The following is a 12550-nucleotide window of genomic DNA, read 5'->3' on the forward strand; positions in this document are numbered from 1 at the left end:
GGCTGGGGCTGGGCCGCACGGTGCTGCGCCCTACAGGGAGGCCGGGGAGTCACCCAGCATCCCCGTGCGCGGGGCCTGAGGTATCGATAAGGGTTCATATCGCTCCTGATCCCGAGCTGCTGCCCTCACGTCACGCTCCCACCCAGCCCCGCGAGAGAGGGGCCGGCGCGCGCAGGAGACTCTGTCGTGGAGCGCGTTCCTTCCTTCCTCTCCCCGCCCGGACCCGTCGGCATCAGCGCGCGGCCCTCGAACGCGAGGCGTGCGCGCTCCCGCGCTGACGCCGACGGCGACGGCCGAGTGGGAGGGAGCGGTAAGGGAGGAGGCGCGCAGGGCTCCTAGTGGCGGCTGCAGTGCGGGGGGGCTGCGGCCTGCAGGGCCGAGGGCTGGCGTCATGTTCCTCGCTGCTCCTGTTCGTGCCGCCGCCGCGCAGTCGGTAAGGAAACCCGCGGCCGAGGCGCCGCTCCCCCCCCCTCCTTCAAGGCGCCGCGGCGAGAGACGGCGTCCCTGGTAGAGACGGGCCCCAGGCAGCAGGCAAGGGCACAGCGGCCTTCAGCTCCCCGGGAGCCCGGCCCATGTCACCCCCCGCCCCACGGAAAGGGGGGCCGTCCTCCCCCCATTAAAGTCAGGAGAGGAGGGGGATTCAGGAGCAGGGGCTCGGGGGAGATGGAGGAGGAGGGGCTCGGGGGAGATGGAGGAGGAGATGAGGTTCAGTGGGGAGGGGCTCTGGGGATACGGTGGAGGTGGGTGTATAGGAGCTGTGCACCCCCTTCTTAGTTATGATTTCTGTCATGTGTGATATAACTACAGTGATCGTTGGTTGATTTGTTTTTCTTTTGAGTATTGTATTTTTGACCACTTGTGTTTATGGCTCATATATCCCTTGAGGCAGAATACTGTTCATCTGGCATATAGCTCTGTACACATCTACATTTGCTATAAAAAATGACTGATAGTGTGTAGTCTTTTTTTTTTAGCCCCTCATGACAGACACATGGGAGATGTCTTTATTCTCGCTCTCTGATCTTCAGCAGACTTGACATTGTCAAATTTGTGACTCCCTATATGTTTATTTAAGATCAGTGAGCTATAAAGTTCCTGTCTCTACTTTCAAACTGGAAAAGGCTAGTTTTAAGGAAATGAATACTTGATATGTATCTTGGGTTATTAAGACTTAAGTTTGGAATATAGAAGGTTTTTTCCTACTAGGAAAAATCTTTGTCAAATGTTGCTGCTAACAATGCAGTTCTCTTGTACCTAAGACTAAACATAGGTTAATAATCCTTCTAATTCCCTTACTATGGTCTCTCCTTTACCAATCAAAGAGTTAGGTCAAACTGATTAAAGAAGTCTAATCTAACACTTCTAACTCTGATACTTTGAGGTTTCATTTTTTGAAAAAGGCCAGGGCCAGATTTACAAAGATGTGTCTAAAGATGTGGATAGGCACCTAATGGGATTTCCAAACTTCCCTAAATGCATTAGATTTGAAACAGTAGCTTATGCATACATTGTAAAACATATATGGCTGATGTGTATTTATAAAGTATGTGTTGTGGCAGTAAATTATTTAGTACATTGGCTGATATGTGCTTACACGTGAGGAGAGTTATGTAAAATTCTGGCTTTGAGATGACAGGGTTTACTTTCTAATTTGATCTGCAGTGACCAAGGTGGGTTAAATAAACAAAGATATTCCTGATATCAGGAGAGGCCTTTAATATTCTCCACTTTGCCTCATCAAATAATAAGCCACTCGGTCTTTTGGTTGTGTTTTATTATGATTGGTATAGAAATCAAACTCATACTGAAAGCAGTGTATGGCAATTAAGCACATTTTTGCCTATAGTTTTTAATACTTTCAAAATGTTGTTTAAAGGTGAGACAGATCCGCTACTTGCATAAAACAGCTGTGCGCAGTGGAGGTGGAGGAGCCTTGTTTCTGGTAAGACATTTTTCTAGATACTGAAAACATAAATGAATAAATAAGTTAAAGTTGAGGGTTGGATGAAATATGGTTTTTATTCACACATGAACTTTTGATTGGCAAGAACAGTTCTTTCAGACCTTAGTAGAAACTTACAAGGAAACTTATTTTTCAGTAGAACTCCCTGCTCTGGGGGGTGAAAATCTGTTTCCTCTCTCCTCTCCCCCTCCTTCCCCCCTCCCCCCCGCTATCCCTTCCCTATCTTAAATAATTTTAAATCCTTAAGTGAGGTTGCTTAACGCTTGACTTCATAAGCCTCTGTTTTCATTTGGTTATAACTTTACCAAACTTTCACTATTAAAGTTTTAAACAAAAACAATTCAGCCATTTTCTAAAGAGGTTTTGGAGAATAGTTAGTTTTGCTCCGAACATGAGGATTTCTTTGAGAAGGAAGGTTTTAGGCATGGTCCTGTGTAGTCATTGATTCCACTACTACTGAATTTGCCACAGAACTCACTTTGCCATTGAGCTGAGATCCAGAATTTGACCTTTAATTTTAAAAATGTTTCTAGCCCATGTTTGTGTGGTTCCCAGAACAATGAGGATCCATGACTGGGGTCTTTAGTCACAAATGCAATACAAATATAAATAGTAGTAATTATAGTTGCAGGCATCTCAAATGCGAACTGGGGCACATGAATCAGTGCCATCTGCCTGAATCTGAAGAGAACTGCTATGAGGGGTGTGATCTGCCCTATTCCTATCCTTCATGGCCTTGTGAGCTTTGTAGTTCCAAGGCTGCACAATTGGCATTTTTTCAAGATGCAGTGGAATTCAGCATTTCTGCCACAGAATTCACCTTTTGCTGCAGCCAGGCACCCAACATTTTGTTTGGTCTCCCTGCAGCAGTCTCTTTCTCTTCAGCTTTTCCCCGAAGGGAGAGTTAATTGGATTACAGTTCATGCTCTCTGCACTTTTCCATGAAGTGAGGCAGGAAGGGGTTGGAGACCTAGGGAGTGAGAGCTGATGTCCAAAGAGGGGGCCAGGAGGGGGGGAGAGACAGAAGGCTATCAGGCTAGGCATCCTCAAGAACCGGTCAGCAGCTGAGAGCCTGGGAAGCCAGGGAGATAAGCTGCAAAAGCCAGCTACAAGCTCCCCTGTTTCCTGGCACACACAGAAGGTTCTGAGGACAATTTCAGGGATGCCAAGGCCTGTGGTGTAGAGCCAGTTGGCTTGGCGAATTTAACAAAAAACCCATCCTCAAGATCTATGTCACCATTTGAATTTAATTTATAGCAACCTGGGGGATCTGTGTCTTATTAGTTGTTTGATAATATTTGCTGTCCTTTAATGCTCCTTTTTCCTCACAATAGCTTTGAATCTTGAATACAATTTTATATACTTGTTTGCCTCAGTTACGCAATGGCTTTTTGAGCTATAACTTTCAGGCATTAATTAACATAGAGCTGTAGTTTTCAGCCTATGGTCCATGGACCCCTGAGGGTCTGTAGACTATGTATAAGATTTCCAAAGAGGTCTGTATTTCCATTAGAAATTTTTTAGGGGTGTGCAAATGAAAGAAGGTTGAAAACCACTGATGAGGTGTTTAAGGACAAATTGGGAGCTTATCTAATAGATCAGTGGTTCTCAAACTTTTCTTTTTGCGGACCACTTGAAAATTGCTGAGAGTCTCGGTGGACCACTTAATGATCTTTTGAAATGTTGTTTGTACCGTTAGCTAACTATTGCAAAGCGCTTTGGATAAAAGCACTATATTTAAAAAAAAAAAAACCAACCTTAATAATTAACGTTTTTTTGTTCTACAAATAAAAGCACACAACTCATATTTTAATATCGGGAGTCTTACCTTTCTAAAGCGATGGATGTGCCCTCTCTCCCCTGGCAGCTGCAGCCCCCGAGCTGGGGCTGGGAAGGAGGGCCGTCTCTTTCTCTGGCCGCCGCAGCCGTGCATGTCCCAAATTCCCCCCCACCCCCTCTTCTCACCCCACTGCCCCCTCCTACCTGCCCACTGTTTTCCCCAAGGCCACCACCTCACCTTACATGTGCATCTTCTCCAGGGTCCAGGCATCTAATTAGTGGAGCCACACCTGTGCAGCTCCAGTAATTAGGTGGGTGGCCCTTCATTCTTTTATGTGCGGCCGCCCAGGCGTGCACCTTAGAGGGAACTATTCACAGACCATCTGAATGGAGCTCGCAGACCACTGGTGGTCCACGGACCAGAGTTTGAGAACCTCCGTAATAGATAATTGGTCAATTGCTCTGACTGGTTTGAGGTTACACTTTTTTTGAGTTCTTTAATCAATATTGGGTGTTTTAATACCATCAGAAGGTGGATGTCTTATTGGCTGCCTGATTTGTACAGAGAAAACTATACACAGTTTTAAGTAATCATGTTCTTGGAGTATCACTAGTCTCCATCCTCTTTCCTGCCTTTTGCTTTGTGGTGTTGAAGGTCAATAAAGCCTGCTTGGAGCTGAAGGGGGTTTACTATGGAGCAACACTAACTTTCCTTCCAATGTGGTGGTTCTGTTTTGATGCCAGTTTCAGTGTAGATGGTTTGCTTTCTCTTTTCATTTGCATTTTTATTTAGATTTTTCTTGCTTATTTTGTACTACTTGTCACATTTCAAGTACCTAGAATCACAGAAATGTAGGGCTGGAAGGGAACTTCAGAGGTCAGCATGTCCAGCCTCCCTGTGTGGAGGCAGGACCAAGTAGATCTAGACCATCCTTGATAGGTGTTTGTCTAACCTGTTTTTAAAAACCTTCAGTGGTGGGGATTCCACAGCCTCCCTTAGAAGCCTATTCTAGTGCTTAACTATCTTTATATTTAGTATTTTTCCCTAATCTCTAACCTCAATCTCCCTTGCTGCAGATTAAGCACATTACTACTTGTCCTATCTTCAGTGGACGTGGAGAACAGTTCATCACAATCCTTTTTATAAACAGTCCTTACTTGAAGACTGTCCCACTTCAGTCTTCTTTTCTCAAGACTAAACATGCAGTTTTTTTAACCTTTCCTCATAGATTAGGTTTTCTAAACCTTGCATCATTTTAGTTGCTCTCTTTTAGAGAGACTGCAATTTGTCCCCATCTTTCCTAAAGTGTGGTGCCCAGAATTGGACACTGTACTCTGGCTGAGGCATCTTTAGTGCCAAGTAGAGTGGGACAGTTACCTCCCGTGACTCACAGATGTCACTCATGTTAATACACCCCAGAATATTAGCCTTTTCGCAATGGCATCGCATTGTTGATTCATTTTTAATTTGTGATTACTGTGATCCTCAGATTGTTTTCAGCAGTGCATCCAGTTAGCCACTTATTCCCCATTTTGTAGATTTTTTTTTTCCTTCCTGAGTGAAGTACTTAGCATTGTCTACTGAAATTTATCTTGTTGATTTCAGACCAATTCTCCAATTTGTCAGAGTTTGTTTTGAATTCGAATCTTGTCTTCCAAGATGCTTGCAATCCCTCTGAGCTTGGTGTCATCCATAGATTTTATAAGCGTACTCTCCACTCCATTACCAAGTCATTAATGAAACAACTGAATAGTATCGGACCCAGGATTGACCCCTGAGAACCCCACTAGATACGTCCTCCCAATGTAACAGTGAACCATTGATAATTACTCTTTGAGTACGGTCTTTCAACCATTTTTTTTTGTAATTTCATCTAGACCACATTTCTGTAGCTTGCCTGTGAGAAAGTCATGTGGGGACTGTGCCAAAAGCCTTACTAAAATCAAGATGTATCACATTTACTGCTTCCTTGCTATCCACTAGGCCAATAACCCTGTCAAAGAAGGAAACAGGGTTGGGTTGGCATGATTTGTTCTTGACAAATCCATGTTAGCTATTTCTTATAACCCTATTGTCCTCTAGGTGCTTACAAATTGATTGCCAGTATCTTCCAGGTATCAAAGTTAGGCTGACGGGTCTATAATTCCCTGGATCCTGTTCTCTCTCTCTCTCTTCCCCCCCCCCCCTGCTTTTTAAAGATGGGTACCATGTTTGCCCTTCTCCAGTCCTCTGGGATCTCACTGGTCCTTCATGCGTTCTCAAAGATAATTGCTAACAGTTCTGCTAGCGTTTTAGCTAGTTCCTTAAGTACCAGGTGCTGCTGAATTGAATACATCTAACTTATCTAAATATTCTTTAACCTGTTCTTTCTTTATTTTGGCTTGTGTTCCTTTCCCCCCTTATTGTTAATATTAATTGTGGTAAGTATGTGATTACAATTAACCTTTTTAGTGAGGACTGAAACAAAATAGGCATTAAACATGTCAGCCTTTTTGAGTTGTCCATTATTCGCTTTCCTTCCCTGACAAATAGAGGATCTACACTTTCCTTCATCTTTCTCTAGCTTCTAATGTATTTACAGAACCTCCTCTTATTGCCTTTTTTGTCCCTTGCTAGGTGTAATTCATTCTGTGCTTTAGCCTTCTGATTTTGTCCCTGTTATGCTTGTGCTGTTCTTTTGTAGTGATTCCTTTTTGATTTTCAAGCCATTAAAGAGCTCCTGATGGAGCTGTATTGGCCTCTTACTAGTGTTTCTACCTTTCTTTTGCGTCGGGATAGTTTGCTTTTCTTTGTTTTTTTCCCACAGTACAGTAGAGTTAACACAGCTTCTCAAATCCCCCTGTGATCCTGGCAAAGACAAGCCAAATATAGCGTGGGTGCTATTAGATGCTGGACATCTACCACCTGCAGTAGTTAGATTTACTGCAATCAAATTATAGGAATAACTGCAAATATTGTAGTGTGCAAGTGTCCATATTTAAACTAAACCCATATAGTCAATGTAAATATTTCTGCAATAAAATCTATACCTTTGTTTAATGGTAAACTGTGATTCTACAATTGTCCTTTTCCCCAGTGCTTGGAATTGAACTGCTCCAAACCTGGGAAGCAAACTTTCAGTTGTAGTCTTTATTTCTGGCATATTGAATCACAGAACAAATGTTAACATTTTCCCCCTTCCTTAAAAAAAAAAAAAAAAAAAAATCTTTGTCAGTTCGGCACCATCTTCATGTTGCAATCAGATAACCCAGTTAGTTTGGATAGCCACAATTTGTGTTCTGGAAAGTAAAGACTGACATATGAATGCCATTTTGAACAGTTGACACACACTATATGTGCTGCCTGATTCTATGCTTGATTTGGTCCACAGTTTGTTGTTACTGAATCTTTTAGGAAACATTAGGTATAGTTTTGTACTTCTTGAGCTGGGTCCACTGGCCAGTAATACAGTTCATTTCAAAGACTGTATCCACTAACAAGGTGATGCTTCCAGTGCCGTGACTTTTGGTGAAACTTCTGTATGCTCACTAGTTTAATCTGAATGATGTCGCCTTGCTCTTAGCAAGGACTCTCTGGATCCTGCCAGGAACCCAAGTATAAGCGCCTTTTCTGGCCTCGTAACTTTGCAGTCTTCAACATTTCCAGTGCTGCATACACTTGTTCCCTTGTGAGAGAGAGAGACTTTTCTTGTGTCGTGGCTGCTGCTGAATTTGAGGGAGCTACATGTGGTGCTTGTATTGCAGGGGAAATGGCAGGTGGCATATTAGGTGTTAGGGGTGAGGTTCGTATAGCTACAACTGGATTTGAGTTACTGTTACACATGTATGTTTGTTGTTTGGACTGAGCAGGAAGGGGAGTAATGTTTGGATCTGTAGGGTGTTCTGGTTGCCTGTTAGCCTCTTGCACAGATCCAGCTGTTTGAGCTTCAGAGCTTGGGATATAGGAGAAGTTTGAGGACATGCTGGGGGTTGCAGGCAAATAGTTTGTAGAAGATAGTGTGGACTCATTGTTCAGAGGGCCGTGGTTCTGTTTGCTGTTGCACTTCTAATATTGTCTCTTGAGAAACTGCCAGCTCTCCTGAACTCCTTTTTACCTTACCTCGCAGTTCCCTGAGCTTGTTTAAAAGCTGCTTTTTTAAAAAGTCCATTGTCCTTATTTTGCTGCTCTCACTCCTTTCTTTCCTTAGAATTGTGAAATCTATAATTTCATGATCACTTTCAACCTTCAGATTCACAACCAGTTCCTCCCTGGTAGTCAGAATCAAGTCTAAAATGGCAGTCCCCTTGATTACTTCCTCCACCTTCTGAAACAAAAAGTTGTCCCTAGTATAGTCCAGGACTTATTGGACATTTTGTGTTTTGCCATGTTACTTTTCCAATAGACGTTCAAGTAGTTAAAGTCCCCCATTACTACCAGGTTTTGTGTTTTGGATATTTATTTGTTCTAGAAATGCCTTGTCTACCTCCTCCTGGTTTGGTGGTGTGTAGTAGGGTCAATGTCATGGTAGCAGGGCCGGCTTTAAGCTGATTCCCCGGAATGGGGCCCCGTAACGTCCGGGGCTGCCGGTGGAGCGAAGAAAAAAAAAGCCGCGTCCTGCTTCTCCCCCCTCCCTCCAGCGCTTGCGCCGCCATACAGCTGATCAGCGCAAGCCTGGGAGGGAGGGGTGAGGAGGAGGAATGCGGCGTGCTTGGGGAAGACGCGGGGCCAGTGCGGGGATTTGTGGAGGGATGCAATGGGGCAGTGAGGGGGTGGGGCCAGGGCGGGGATTTGGGGAGGGATCCAATGGGCCAGGGCGGGGATTTGGGGAGGGATCCAATGGGGCAGGGAGGGGCGGGGCCAGGGCGGGGATTTGGGGAGAGATCCAATGGGGAGGGGCTGGGGGCGGAGCCAGGGCGAGGATTTGGGGAGGGATCCAATGGGGCAGGGGGGGGGGGTGGGGGGGGCGCGAGACAATTCGCATCCCGGTGTGGGGCCCCACACCTGCTAAAGCTGGCCCTGCATGGTAGGGTCTGTTTTCACCCCGATTCTAATTTTCGTCCAGGCACACTCAGTTAGTCTGCCTCTCATCTCCTTCTGGACTTTAGAACAAGTTTATATTCTTGATGTATAATGTAACGCCTTCTGTTTTTTCCCCTGCCAGTCGTTCCTGAACAAGCTGTACCCTTTTATATCAATATTCCGATCATGAGATTTATTCCATTCGGTCTCTGTGATGGCAATTAAGTCATAATTTAGCTTATGGACTAATATATCCAGTTCTTCCTGTTTATTCCCCGTACTCCATGCATTTGTGCATAGATGTCTGAAATGTAGAGTAGATTCCCCCACCATTTTGTATCTTGTTGCTCCTAAGTGCCTATTGTAGTTTTCTATTCCCCTCTCTTAATGTCTAGCTCTGTGTTGAGATCACCTTTTTTATACCTACCTGTGGGCTTTTGTTACCTGCCTCCTTTGAACCTAGTCTAAAGCCCTCCTCACCAGGCTGGCATGTCAGTGGGCAGTATACACATGTAGTGTGTATGTGATGAAGGAAAGTGCTTATTTGCATTCTTTGGCCCGCAGAACCATTTTGAGAAATTAAAAGGGACATAACCAACTTAAAATATACTCATTTTTTAAAAATTGGCTAAAAGTAGTCTAGGGTGTTATACTCTCTAAGGAGTAATCCCATTGCAAATTTTTATTTTACAATCAAGTTTTCCATCTTTCACGGTGTCAAGGGAGAAAAACACTTTTTAAAGACCTACATAAATGAGAAACTGGGTGTGACATGAGACTGCTGAGTCCCCTTAAATTCGTCAGCCTGGGTTGTCTCTCACAGTGCTGTGCTAGTGACATATAGCAAACCCCTACAGGTGCTGTGATCACTCAGCCATCAACATGTGGAGGCACACACCCAGTTGAGTTGCATGAATGCTCTATAAGCCACCCATGAATTATACGCAGAGAGACTCGAACCAATTTTACCCAGCCCCAGCCTTGCACCCCAGTGATGTACCATCTTACACTGCTCAAGGCTGTCTCTTGAACAGTAAAAGCTCATTAATTTGTTTGCCACTTTGTCAAAGGAAAGTGGACATATACCAGCCTTTGTAATCTAAGCAGATTGCCCAAGCACCTTAGACAAACTCACTGGTAAGTATAAAACTGCGGAAAGCTAGGTTTTAAGTTAAGCGTTAGGCACGGAAGTTAAAGTTGGTTACATAAGAAATAAAAATAGAATCACTGTCTAAATTCTACACTATCGCAGACTAAGCAAGATTTGAATCAAACAGCTTTTCTTGCTGCACTGGATGTTCCAGGCAGTTTATAGTTGTTATTAGAGACTGAATTCCCTTCTCAGCCTTGGACCAATTTCTCTAGTTCAAAGTCTTTGTCTTCCAAATGATCTTCCAGGTGTTGAGATGGGGAAGGAGAGAGGCCAAATGGTGATGTCATCGACCTCCATTTATACTTTCTCCCAGGTTCTAGAAAGATCCTTGCTGTGATGTGGGGGTTAGGTGGCCCCCATTGTGTATGTGCACTCTGAGGAATCTCTGGGAGAGTGGATTCTTCTTGATGGGTCATCAACACATGTCTGGCTGATCCTGATGTAAATCTGTCTTGTCAGTGTTAGTTGCTCCTTTCAGAGTAGCAGCCGTGTTAGTCTGTATCCGCAAAAATAACAGGAGTACTTGTGGCACCTTAGAGACTAACAAATTTATTAGAGCATAAGCTTTCGTGGGCTACAACCCACTTCTTCGGATGCATATAGAGTGAACCATATATTGAGGAGATATATATACACACACATACAGAGAGCATGAACAGGTGGGAGTTGTCTTACCAACTCTGAGAGGCCAATTAAGTAAGAGAAAAAAAACTTTTGAAGTGATAATCAAGATGAGCCATCTTGATTATCACTTCAAAAGTTTTTTTTCTCTTACTTAATTGGCCTCTCAGAGTTGGTAAGACAACTCCCACCTGTTCATGCTCTCTGTATGTGTGTGTATATATATCTCCTCAATATATGGTTCACTCTATATGCATCCGAAGAAGTGGGTTGTAGCCCACGAAAGCTTATGCTCTAATAAATTTGTTAGTCTCTAAGGTGCCACAAGTACTCCTGTTATAGTTGCTCCTTTGTTGCCACTGAAAGGCTTGTTGTGGGCTTACCACACTTACCACATATTTCAGTAACACACATAGCAATACTTCATAACTTCACATACAATAATAGTACATACAATTAAACAAGATAGTAATTTTCAACAGATCAAGACTTTTTAAATGATACCTCACAAGGCATGCATTGTACAAAACCTATCCTAATCCTATCACAGTGATGAATATGGGAGTTCCAGGGTGCTATTTTGAGGTACAGAATGTCACACTGGGTATACAGAGGAAAGAGTGGAACTGATTACATAAACAGGATGTGTCTGGGTGAAGCATGACCCTGCCCCGCCCACACACCTGCATAGCTGTACTCAAGAAACTCTGTCTGCGCTTGTTCAACAAGTGTAGCAAGGGGCACTTCCTAATATGCTCCCTCCAGCACTCAGGCATAATTGCCTCCCGGCACTGATGCTTCAGCGATGAGCTTACTCTTATTCTCCAGAATTCTGCGCCTAGGAAAAGGTATAAATGAGCCCTTATTCAGGGATAAAATGAGCTAGTGTATGTCCAAGATAAATGTTATATTTCTATTAAATAGAAGAGATTAGAGACCATGAGAGAAACCGATCCTGCACAACTGTGTGACTGGAACTCTGCAAGATCTTGGTGAAAATTCCCTCAAACTCTACACAAACTCTTCCTTTTAGTCACCCAAAACATCATCAACGGGAGCTCGCTAAAGAAGCCAACAAATGGAAATTTTTAGCTTTAACGTGCTGTATAGCTTCTAATGTAACCACTCAGAGCTCTGCAGCACAGAACTGTGCTGAGATTGTGGCAGCAGATACAATCCTCATTTATTATTCCCCCCACTTGAGATTCTTCAAGCAGACAGATACCCGAGAAATAACAGCTGTAATTCAAACAAAGATGGAGATTTAGAAATCAAGCTGACTTTTTTGCAAACAGAAATTAAGAACATGTTAACAAGGATAACTGAGTCAGAGAAGAACAACAGGAAAACAAAGAAAGCAAACAGCAGGCTAAAATCCTAAAATAAAACACAGATTAAAGAACTGAAATTTTAGGAGGAAAACCAAAGATCTAGAAGTAGATCCAGGATGTGTGGCATATGTCTGGTGTGCCTATTAGAAATGGCAGAAGATTGCTATGTAAGGAACTCTGTGAGGAAGCTTCAAAGAACAATAAAAGGATCCTATTTCTGTAACTCGGAGAGCCCATCATATGCTTGTACAAAGTCCCTTCTTTTCTTCAGGTAATTTTCCTTTGGTATTCTAGTGTGTAACCTTGCGCCCCATCCCCACCCTCCAAAAAAATCTTTACGCTGACCAGGGGAAAATCTACTGTCATTTATAACTTCTCTTATTTTTTCTGTGTATTTGACATATAATCTTAAAATCCAAAGATGGAATTTCCCAAATTCAGGAAAATCCTCAGTTACAATAGTGCACGTATTATGCTATGTCCTGTCGAGTTGAAAATAGAATTTACAACAAAATATTCTTCCAAGATTTAATGGCAGCCTCTAAATTCATGGAATGCCAGCAGTGCAGAAATAACAATTGAACTGTAAGAGAACTGCTGAATGCTTTGTCACCCACAGATCAAGTTTGCTGTCTTTATTCTTGCATGCTATTTCCAAAAAAGTTCTTTTCTCTCCCCACCCTCATTTAAGGCCCCAATCCTGC

General features: G+C 43.3%; 1 protein-coding gene and 1 pseudogene across 1 annotated transcript in view; one reads left to right on the forward strand and one right to left on the reverse strand.

The window, feature by feature from the left end:
- Positions 1 to 318: 318 nt before the first annotated feature.
- Positions 319 to 12550, forward strand: part of NDUFV2 (NADH:ubiquinone oxidoreductase core subunit V2) — a 37591-nt gene continuing 25359 nt past the window's right edge. Inside the window, exons 1-2 of the mRNA XM_065398588.1 lie at positions 319 to 433; positions 1877 to 1942. Of these exons, the coding sequence (XP_065254660.1) occupies positions 392 to 433; positions 1877 to 1942 (108 nt within the window). The 5' untranslated portion in view covers positions 319 to 391. The remainder of the gene's footprint in view (positions 434 to 1876; positions 1943 to 12550) is intronic.
- LOC135875063 (negative elongation factor A-like) lies at positions 7133 to 7890 on the reverse strand (annotated as a pseudogene).

The sequence above is a fragment of the Emys orbicularis genome, chromosome 2, assembly GCF_028017835.1.
Source record: "Emys orbicularis isolate rEmyOrb1 chromosome 2, rEmyOrb1.hap1, whole genome shotgun sequence".
Taxonomy (NCBI): Eukaryota; Metazoa; Chordata; order Testudines; family Emydidae; genus Emys; species Emys orbicularis.